This window comes from Perna viridis, chromosome 10 (assembly GCF_037379345.1).
Source record: "Perna viridis isolate PV_CMFRI_1.1 ecotype Kerala chromosome 10, ASM3737934v1, whole genome shotgun sequence".
Classification (NCBI taxonomy): domain Eukaryota; kingdom Metazoa; phylum Mollusca; class Bivalvia; order Mytilida; family Mytilidae; genus Perna; species Perna viridis.
Genome location: NC_142454.1, coordinates 33,943,117 through 33,955,076, shown reverse-complemented (window position 1 = coordinate 33,955,076; position 11,960 = coordinate 33,943,117). Strand labels below are relative to the sequence as shown.

At 33.2% G+C, this 11,960-nt stretch overlaps 1 protein-coding gene across 3 annotated transcripts in view; it reads right to left on the bottom strand.

The window, feature by feature from the left end:
* LOC148605515 (sodium/glucose cotransporter 1-like) overlaps nt 1-11,960 on the bottom strand; it is a 66,780-nt gene that overhangs the window by 1,707 nt on the left and 53,113 nt on the right. For all 3 annotated transcript variants that reach the window (XM_088548632.1, XM_088548633.1, XM_088548631.1), the window contains 3 exons: nt 3,690-3,858; nt 2,977-3,183; nt 1,620-2,619 (listed from right to left, as the gene is read on the bottom strand). In XM_088548632.1, the coding sequence (XP_088404758.1) occupies nt 1,620-2,619; nt 2,977-3,183; nt 3,690-3,858 (1,376 nt within the window). The remainder of the gene's footprint in view (nt 1-1,619; nt 2,620-2,976; nt 3,184-3,689; nt 3,859-11,960) is intronic.

Here is an 11,960-nt window from a genome sequence, read left to right as displayed (position 1 = left end):
ACCTACCCACTACCTGAATACGATTATTTTTAATGAGTTTGCACAGGGAGTGTATAGTTTGCAGGATAGGGTATGTTAAGCATCAATTTAGACAATTTTAACATTTTTGATCGTCGTTCTCAGCTAGATTCGGGAAATGGGCGCTACAAAGACAAGCCCACAGAGAAAATGAATACACTTCAACCATAGTAAAATGACACATAATGAACCATTTACACTATATCCATCCGAAGTAATATTCTTTCATCTACATGTGGTACCTAACCTTCCTTCAGAAATACTGTGTAAGTATCACTGTTCGTGGGGTACCAATTTTCGTGGTTTTCGTTGGCTCATTAAACCATGAAATCTAGTTCCTAATGAAAAGGAAATTAACCATTCATTTGTATGATGAAGTTGTCAAATCCACGAATTCAAGAATCTACGAACTGATGATTTCCCCCTAAACCACGATCATTGGTACCCACGAATAAAAGTACTTTCACAGTAATCTCTTAAAAAATCTCTTGAGTGGCAAAAAGGAGTTATGATTTCTATCTTAAAACATTTAAAATCCTTAAGTTAGATTATCTCCTTCTAGATGCATCGGACAACAATTATATTCCTTCATATTCAGTTACACATTTTGTCTATCCTTCCTCTAAATCCTTTCTATGGTTTAGGAGGAATTGCACCGCTTACGTTGGCATGAGTTGCACCGCTTACTTTAGCATGAGTTACACCGCTTACTTTACCATGAGTTGCACCACTCACTTAATTATTGAGTTGCATCGCTTACTTTAGCATGAGTTGCACCGCTTATTGAAGAATGAGTTGCACCGCTTACTTTAGCATGAGTTGCATCGCTTTCTTAAGCATGAGTTTCACCGCTTACTTTAGCACGAGTTGCACCGCTTACTTAAGCATGAGTTGCACCGCTTACTTAAGCATGAGTTGCATCGCTTTCTGAAGCATGAGTTTCACCGCTTACTTTAGCATGAGTTGCATCGCTTACTTTACCATGAGTTGCACCGCTTTCTTAAGCATGAGTTTCACCGCTTACTTTAGCATGAGTTGCACCGCTTACTTAAGCATTTATGAATATAGGTGTTATAAATGTTCCATTTAGTGGTGTAGGAGAAATTGCGGAAAAGGAACGGGTACTATTCTTAATATAAGGAAAAGTTCATATTTTGCTATGGAAAAAAACCCAAAATCTTAAGAGGTGTATATCTTAAATATTTAATAAACAATATGCGAAAGTTTCTTTAATTTCCATGCAGTGATTTAGGGGAGCAGTTTCGGATAAAAGGTGTGTACCGTATTGTATATATTCATTAATGACATCACGCTCGATAAAAAATCTAAAGAGGAGATGCACAACGAGGGTACGTACTGATAATTCTGTGAATGCTACTTTATATTCCATTCAGTTGTATAAGTTGAGTTGTGGAAAATAGGTGGGTACCCTTCTGTGTAACGGAAGTACGGACGGAAAGACGGACACCCCATCACTTTTATCTCAATTTTGCAAGCGGGGTTGGGATGTTTAAAAAATGTGAAGGCAAATCGTAATCATGTGGGATTTGTGTGATTATTAACACTGATTTATTTATCTTATTTGAACACATTTTACCCACCTTCAACTGCACCAGAGGGATTCGGCTGGTGTAACTCCTCATAGTCGTCCCTACCACTAGGTTCCATATTGACCTTGATGTCTTGTGATACTGTATCCTCATAAACTGGTGGTGCTTCCTCTGGTTGAGCCTGCTGTTCTTTCTGTTTCTCTGGTTCCTCAGAAACTCTGGTGTGATCTTGTTTTGTTGGTTTTAATCGTTCTTTTTGTTTTCTGATTTCTATCTCTGGCTCTGGTGTTTTGGGAGCTTGAAAGCTAACTGGTCTGGAACTAGGTCGTAAAATATTTTTACCTTTCATAGGGTTTGCATTTATTGACGTTTTACCTTTGTCGCTGTTTACTTCCGACAGTCTCTTTGAAAATTCCATCACAAAATTTTGCCATTGTGGTTGCTTTTCGAATTCACGCTTCCAAACTTTACTATTTTTCTTCGTAACAGGGTTTCTACGTTTCACGACTTCAGTATCATCTTCATCTCTGAATTTGACGTGATCGTCAAAAGATCCCGAGTCATCTTTTTCATGAAGACTTGCAGTACTTGATGTATTACTATCGTGTTCGTTCACTTTATAACCTACAATTTTAGAAGTTTCTTCTGGTTCCTGTTTGATTGATTCCTGTTTGACTGATTCCGTTACTATTTCATTGTACTGATTTTCATCCGTGTTTTTAGTATCTCCGTCTGCGGGAACAGTATACCTGTTCTCATCCACGTTTCGATCATCCGAACTATAATACATATCGCCTCCCTTACCTGACGAACTTTCGTCGTCTTCATCGTTCATATAAGATTGAGTAAGTTCTATTTTATTTATTTCTTCCATTTCAAAGCCTTTGTTCGTATGTGGGGATTTTTCAACAAGTGACCATCTCTGCCTAACCGATGTTCTAACCTCAGAAAGTTGTTCTCTCCTGAGTTCTTCGTCATGTTGAAAATTGTAAATAGGTTTTGTTGGTGGTGCTTTCACACTTGGAGAGGACCAGAATGTCAAAGGTCGTCCCTGAAATGAATTTTGATAAGTAAATTATGTTCATAATTTTGAAAAGTTAAATTGAATCCTCGACTTATAGACCATGTTAAACTCGGGCGTTATGCTTTATGTTTCTTTATTTTGATTTTTTATAACTTTTCTTAGATGCAAATGAACAATAGGAAGGCACGTTTTTTTTTTGTTTTTTTTTGGAGAGAGTGTTTTAGACAACCATTCGGTCATTACAGTGCTGTGGACTTTCGAAAAAAGTGTACCTATAAACGTACCCGCAATGCAAAAATTAACTTCAGTGTTCTAAGAATAATCCGACAATTTATTCTTTTGCCGCATTCAAAATTATTTTCATCAATTGAATTCGTTAATTACCTTTTCTTTTTTGGACAGTAAGCTGAAGACAACTACTAAAATTGCTGTAAAGAACAAGAGACCTGCAGAGAAGTAAGTGAAGTGTACTTTGGCTATAACTTCCGGTCTTGTATCTGGTTCTCCACATTTAGGTTTGGGATATACAAAATCCAATACCATTCGAATGATACCGGCTATCTGGCCACATACAATCCCCCAGAATGCACCCTAAACAGCCAGAGGAGCATAGTTAAATAATAATTTATATAAAATTACACAGAAACCTGTTCAAATATAAATTTTTGGGGAAAGATACTGTTTATACAAAAGTCATATAGATTTACATGTATATACAAAATATCAATAAGTTGCCTGCTCGGATTTTCATATAGAAACATAAGCAGATTATCGTTCGTGATTCTGATCAAGCCATCTATTAGTTTATTCAATGTGCTTACTTTTTTTACTTTGTGTGAAAATGACAATATTCTTAAACTTTCTTATAGTATAATCTCATTTCTAATATTATCTCAACATGGTATGTATCTAAACATGTATCTCAAACCCCAAGAAATAGCATGTCACTGAACACCATCATGTGTTTTAATATTTTGATGTTTAATTCTGCGACGTGCCCGTTAAAGTATTTGAGTTTTGACAATCAATTTAATATTTTAAAAAAATTACTATATTCAAAATATTGGAAAAAAAAGAAATAATAGTTGTCAAATCACCTGTTCGTTTACTTGAGGTACGAACACTGCTAACAAAAATACAGCACATATAGGAGGGGCTAAATAACCAGTGACGGCTTGAATGTACAGGAACAATTGTCCTTGCTGTGAGTTCTGTATCAGAGGAATCCAAGCCACTCCAATCCCAACCAATATCACAACAAATATCCTACAACAGTGGAATAGACAGTTAAGGAATGGCTGTTGGTAACTTCAAGCACGTGGTCTACACTTGCGAATGATGTTATTTCAAAGTGTGCAACACGGGCATTACGGTTATTTCAAAAAGGAAAAAAAAACATATCAGTCATTCTTTTTTAGGCTAAAAACCACTAATTCCACTTTCCATAGGCTTCTATGCTAATTTCACAATATTCAATGGCTTCTCTGGACTTTACCTTAACTTTAACCTGCAGAGGACTATATATCAGCATGATTCTACATATGTCAGCTCACAATCCTCAGAATGGCATGTGGGGTTAGCAGACTTGCAGTGCAGTACTGGTCACCGGAAGTGAAGGGTCTATAAATAGCATGGGAAATCCCAGTGTTTTCACAAGATAGGGGTATATTTAAAAATCATTATGGAGATTAGGCTTCACATCACAAGAAGCAAAATGCACCTATAAAATGTACAGAAATGTTTTTCCTTTCAGAAACTGTTTAAATTTTTTAAATAAGATGAGAACTTTTTTCACAGCACTATGAGGAACAGGGGTAATTTTTGCGTAGGACTATTTTTGCGTACGTTCCGAATGCTCATTGGTTGAATTGGTGGTCTGTAACCTAAAGAGTCACTTTTTGTCTTAGAAAAAATATATAACTATACAGGTATCTTCCTACACACATACTGAATGCATTTGCAAAGTTTCAGTGAAATGTGACAAGCACTTTTTTAAATATTTGATTTTTAAATATAGGGTAACCAAGTTGTGCGAGCAAAAAAGTGACAATATTCTACCATACTTAAATGCATTAAATATTTGCAAAGAACTTTTTCTGACTTTTCAAATAAAAAATATCAATCACAACTTGTTTTTTAACAATATTAATGAAGAAATAGTTTTAAAAGTAATCATTTTCTGAGAAATTGGTCTATTTTTAAAAATTTATTTCTGACATGCCTCCCCCTTTTTCTTGATCACATGTCAAAAATCCTAAATCTTTAAATTTTCACAAAAGGTGATATATTTGGCTTTAAATTTGTAAATACAGTGTTTTCACATTAAAACATGACCAGTAAAGGGCACCTAAAGCAAAAAAAGTACTCAATAATGGATTTTCCATGTTGCCATAGGGGAATGCTGATATGGCCTTAACCGCAGTAATGAAAGTGAGTTTTTCCTCATTTCTAACCTAATTTTTGCTCAAATCTACACAAAACTTGATTTCAAGTGCTTATTACCACCATATTTAGGTAAATATAGCCCTCAAAGTTTAATATTTGATATTTTTACTAAATTTTCTACACTTTTTACAAGATAGGACATACAAATCAGCCAAAAAGACCAATTTTCCATAATTTGGACCTATAACTTAAAAAAATGCATATTTTGAAGGATTTTTGTAGTGTATTCCTCTCATGGCAAAGTTAACAAGATCTTCAAGTAGTTTAAAGCTATTTCAAGAAACTTTTCATTTTGCCATGGCTTCAGCTTAAGGCTAAAAACCACTAATTCCACTTTCCATAGGCTTCTATGCTAATTTCACAATATTCAATGGCTTCTCTGGACTTTACCTTAACTTTAACCTGCAGAGGACTATATATCAGCATGATTCTACATATGTCAGCTCACAATCCTCAGAATGGCATGTGGGGTTAGCAGACTTGCAGTGCAGTACTGGTCACCGGAAGTGAAGGGTCTATAAATAGCATGGGAAATCCCAGTGTTTTCACAAGATAGGGGTATATTTAAAAATCATTATGGAGATTAGGCTTCACATCACAAGAAGCAAAATGCACCTATAAAATGTACAGAAATGTTTTTCCTTTCAGAAACTGTTTAAATTTTTTAAATAAGATGAGAACTTTTTTCACAGCACTATGAGGAACAGGGGTAATTTTTGCGTAGGACTATTTTTGCGTACGTTCCGAATGCTCATTGGTTGAATTGGTGGTCTGTAACCTAAAGAGTCACTTTTTGTCTTAGAAAAAATATATAACTATACAGGTATCTTCCTACACACATACTGAATGCATTTGCAAAGTTTCAGTGAAATGTGACAAGCACTTTTTTAAATATTTGATTTTTAAATATAGGGTAACCAAGTTGTGCGAGCAAAAAAGTGACAATATTCTACCATACTTAAATGCATTAAATATTTGCAAAGAACTTTTTCTGACTTTTCAAATAAAAAATATCAATCACAACTTGTTTTTTAACAATATTAATGAAGAAATAGTTTTAAAAGTAATCATTTTCTGAGAAATTGGTCTATTTTTAAAAATTTATTTCTGACATGCCTCCCCCTTTTTCTTGATCACATGTCAAAAATCCTAAATCTTTAAATTTTCACAAAAGGTGATATATTTGGCTTTAAATTTGTAAATACAGTGTTTTCACATTAAAACATGACCAGTAAAGGGCACCTAAAGCAAAAAAAGTACTCAATAATGGATTTTCCATGTTGCCATAGGGGAATGCTGATATGGCCTTAACCGCAGTAATGAAAGTGAGTTTTTCCTCATTTCTAACCTAATTTTTGCTCAAATCTACACAAAACTTGATTTCAAGTGCTTATTACCACCATATTTAGGTAAATATAGCCCTCAAAGTTTAATATTTGATATTTTTACTAAATTTTCTACACTTTTTACAAGATAGGACATACAAATCAGCCAAAAAGACCAATTTTCCATAATTTGGACCTATAACTTAAAAAAATGCATATTTTGAAGGATTTTTGTAGTGTATTCCTCTCATGGCAAAGTTAACAAGATCTTCAAGTAGTTTAAAGCTATTTCAAGAAACTTTTCATTTTGCCATGGCTTCAGCTTAAGGCTAAAAACCACTAATTCCACTTTCCATAGGCTTCTATGCTAATTTCACAATATTCAATGGCTTCTCTGGACTTTACCTTAACTTTAACCTGCAGAGGACTATATATCAGCATGATTCTACATATGTCAGCTCACAATCCTCAGAATGGCATGTGGGGTTAGCAGACTTGCAGTGCAGTACTGGTCACCGGAAGTGAAGGGTCTATAAATAGCATGGGAAATCCCAGTGTTTTCACAAGATAGGGGTATATTTAAAAATCATTATGGAGATTAGGCTTCACATCACAAGAAGCAAAATGCACCTATAAAATGTACAGAAATGTTTTTCCTTTCAGAAACTGTTTAAATTTTTTAAATAAGATGAGAACTTTTTTCACAGCACTATGAGGAACAGGGGTAATTTTTGCGTAGGACTATTTTTGCGTACGTTCCGAATGCTCATTGGTTGAATTGGTGGTCTGTAACCTAAAGAGTCACTTTTTGTCTTAGAAAAAATATATAACTATACAGGTATCTTCCTACACACATACTGAATGCATTTGCAAAGTTTCAGTGAAATGTGACAAGCACTTTTTTAAATATTTGATTTTTAAATATAGGGTAACCAAGTTGTGCGAGCAAAAAAGTGACAATATTCTACCATACTTAAATGCATTAAATATTTGCAAAGAACTTTTTCTGACTTTTCAAATAAAAAATATCAATCACAACTTGTTTTTTAACAATATTAATGAAGAAATAGTTTTAAAAGTAATCATTTTCTGAGAAATTGGTCTATTTTTAAAAATTTATTTCTGACATGCCTCCCCCTTTTTCTTGATCACATGTCAAAAATCCTAAATCTTTAAATTTTCACAAAAGGTGATATATTTGGCTTTAAATTTGTAAATACAGTGTTTTCACATTAAAACATGACCAGTAAAGGGCACCTAAAGCAAAAAAAGTACTCAATAATGGATTTTCCATGTTGCCATAGGGGAATGCTGATATGGCCTTAACTGCAGTAATGAAAGTGAGTTTTTCCTCATTTCTAACCTAATTTTTGCTCAAATCTACACAAAACTTGATTTCAAGTGCTTATTACCACCATATTTAGGTAAATATAGCCCTCAAAGTTTAATATTTGATATTTTTACTAAATTTTCTACACTTTTTACAAGATAGGACATACAAATCAGCCAAAAAGACCAATTTTCCATAATTTGGACCTATAACTTAAAAAAATGCATATTTTGAAGGATTTTTGTAGTGTATTCCTCTCATGGCAAAGTTAACAAGATCTTCAAGTAGTTTAAAGCTATTTCAAGAAACTTTTCATTTTGCCATGGCTTCAGCTTAAGGCTAAAAACCACTAATTCCACTTTCCATAGGCTTCTATGCTAATTTCACAATATTCAATGGCTTCTCTGGACTTTACCTTAACTTTAACCTGCAGAGGACTATATATCAGCATGATTCTACATATGTCAGCTCACAATCCTCAGAATGGCATGTGGGGTTAGCAGACTTGCAGTGCAGTACTGGTCACCGGAAGTGAAGGGTCTATAAATAGCATGGGAAATCCCAGTGTTTTCACAAGATAGGGGTATATTTAAAAATCATTATGGAGATTAGGCTTCACATCACAAGAAGCAAAATGCACCTATAAAATGTACAGAAATGTTTTTCCTTTCAGAAACTGTTTAAATTTTTTAAATAAGATGAGAACTTTTTTCACAGCACTATGAGGAACAGGGGTAATTTTTGCGTAGGACTATTTTTGCGTACGTTCCGAATGCTCATTGGTTGAATTGGTGGTCTGTAACCTAAAGAGTCACTTTTTGTCTTAGAAAAAATATATAACTATACAGGTATCTTCCTACACACATACTGAATGCATTTGCAAAGTTTCAGTGAAATGTGACAAGCACTTTTTTAAATATTTGATTTTTAAATATAGGGTAACCAAGTTGTGCGAGCAAAAAAGTGACAATATTCTACCATACTTAAATGCATTAAATATTTGCAAAGAACTTTTTCTGACTTTTCAAATAAAAAATATCAATCACAACTTGTTTTTTAACAATATTAATGAAGAAATAGTTTTAAAAGTAATCATTTTCTGAGAAATTGGTCTATTTTTAAAAATTTATTTCTGACATGCCTCCCCCTTTTTCTTGATCACATGTCAAAAATCCTAAATCTTTAAATTTTCACAAAAGGTGATATATTTGGCTTTAAATTTGTAAATACAGTGTTTTCACATTAAAACATGACCAGTAAAGGGCACCTAAAGCAAAAAAAGTACTCAATAATGGATTTTCCATGTTGCCATAGGGGAATGCTGATATGGCCTTAACCGCAGTAATGAAAGTGAGTTTTTCCTCATTTCTAACCTAATTTTTGCTCAAATCTACACAAAACTTGATTTCAAGTGCTTATTACCACCATATTTAGGTAAATATAGCCCTCAAAGTTTAATATTTGATATTTTTACTAAATTTTCTACACTTTTTACAAGATAGGACATACAAATCAGCCAAAAAGACCAATTTTCCATAATTTGGACCTATAACTTAAAAAAATGCATATTTTGAAGGATTTTTGTAGTGTATTCCTCTCATGGCAAAGTTAACAAGATCTTCAAGTAGTTTAAAGCTATTTCAAGAAACTTTTCATTTTGCCATGGCTTCAGCTTAAGGCTAAAAACCACTAATTCCACTTTCCATAGGCTTCTATGCTAATTTCACAATATTCAATGGCTTCTCTGGACTTTACCTTAACTTTAACCTGCAGAGGACTATATATCAGCATGATTCTACATATGTCAGCTCACAATCCTCAGAATGGCATGTGGGGTTAGCAGACTTGCAGTGCAGTACTGGTCACCGGAAGTGAAGGGTCTATAAATAGCATGGGAAATCCCAGTGTTTTCACAAGATAGGGGTATATTTAAAAATCATTATGGAGATTAGGCTTCACATCACAAGAAGCAAAATGCACCTATAAAATGTACAGAAATGTTTTTCCTTTCAGAAACTGTTTAAATTTTTTAAATAAGATGAGAACTTTTTTCACAGCACTATGAGGAACAGGGGTAATTTTTGCGTAGGACTATTTTTGCGTACGTTCCGAATGCTCATTGGTTGAATTGGTGGTCTGTAACCTAAAGAGTCACTTTTTGTCTTAGAAAAAATATATAACTATACAGGTATCTTCCTACACACATACTGAATGCATTTGCAAAGTTTCAGTGAAATGTGACAAGCACTTTTTTAAATATTTGATTTTTAAATATAGGGTAACCAAGTTGTGCGAGCAAAAAAGTGACAATATTCTACCATACTTAAATGCATTAAATATTTGCAAAGAACTTTTTCTGACTTTTCAAATAAAAAATATCAATCACAACTTGTTTTTTAACAATATTAATGAAGAAATAGTTTTAAAAGTAATCATTTTCTGAGAAATTGGTCTATTTTTAAAAATTTATTTCTGACATGCCTCCCCCTTTTTCTTGATCACATGTCAAAAATCCTAAATCTTTAAATTTTCACAAAAGGTGATATATTTGGCTTTAAATTTGTAAATACAGTGTTTTCACATTAAAACATGACCAGTAAAGGGCACCTAAAGCAAAAAAAGTACTCAATAATGGATTTTCCATGTTGCCATAGGGGAATGCTGATATGGCCTTAACCGCAGTAATGAAAGTGAGTTTTTCCTCATTTCTAACCTAATTTTTGCTCAAATCTACACAAAACTTGATTTCAAGTGCTTATTACCACCATATTTAGGTAAATATAGCCCTCAAAGTTTAATATTTGATATTTTTACTAAATTTTCTACACTTTTTACAAGATAGGACATACAAATCAGCCAAAAAGACCAATTTTCCATAATTTGGACCTATAACTTAAAAAAATGCATATTTTGAAGGATTTTTGTAGTGTATTCCTCTCATGGCAAAGTTAACAAGATCTTCAAGTAGTTTAAAGCTATTTCAAGAAACTTTTCATTTTGCCATGGCTTCAGCTTAATAAAGAGTCACTTTTTGTCTTAGAAAAAATATATAACTATACAGGTATCTTCCTACACACATACTGAATGCATTTGCAAAGTTTCAGTGAAATGTGACAAGCACTTTTTTAAATATTTGATTTTTAAATATAGGGTAACCAAGTTGTGCGAGCAAAAAAGTGACAATATTCTACCATACTTAAATGCATTAAATATTTGCAAAGAACTTTTTCTGACTTTTCAAATAAAAAATATCAATCACAACTTGTTTTTTAACAATATTAATGAAGAAATAGTTTTAAAAGTAATCATTTTCTGAGAAATTGGTCTATTTTTAAAAATTTATTTCTGACATGCCTCCCCCTTTTTCTTGATCACATGTCAAAAATCCTAAATCTTTAAATTTTCACAAAAGGTGATATATTTGGCTTTAAATTTGTAAATACAGTGTTTTCACATTAAAACATGACCAGTAAAGGGCACCTAAAGCAAAAAAAGTACTCAATAATGGATTTTCCATGTTGCCATAGGGGAATGCTGATATGGCCTTAACCGCAGTAATGAAAGTGAGTTTTTCCTCATTTCTAACCTAATTTTTGCTCAAATCTACACAAAACTTGATTTCAAGTGCTTATTACCACCATATTTAGGTAAATATAGCCCTCAAAGTTTAATATTTGATATTTTTACTAAATTTTCTACACTTTTTACAAGATAGGACATACAAATCAGCCAAAAAGACCAATTTTCCATAATTTGGACCTATAACTTAAAAAAATGCATATTTTGAAGGATTTTTGTAGTGTATTCCTCTCATGGCAAAGTTAACAAGATCTTCAAGTAGTTTAAAGCTATTTCAAGAAACTTTTCATTTTGCCATGGCTTCAGCTTAAGGCTAAAAACCACTAATTCCACTTTCCATAGGCTTCTATGCTAATTTCACAATATTCAATGGCTTCTCTGGACTTTACCTTAACTTTAACCTGCAGAGGACTATATATCAGCATGATTCTACATATGTCAGCTCACAATCCTCAGAATGGCATGTGGGGTTAGCAGACTTGCAGTGCAGTACTGGTCACCGGAAGTGAAGGGTCTATAAATAGCATGGGAAATCCCAGTGTTTTCACAAGATAGGGGTATATTTAAAAATCATTATGGAGATTAGGCTTCACATCACAAGAAGCAAAATGCACCTATAAAATGTACAGAAATGTTTTTCCTTTCAGAAACTGTTTAAATTTTTTAAATAAGATGAGAACTTTTTTCAC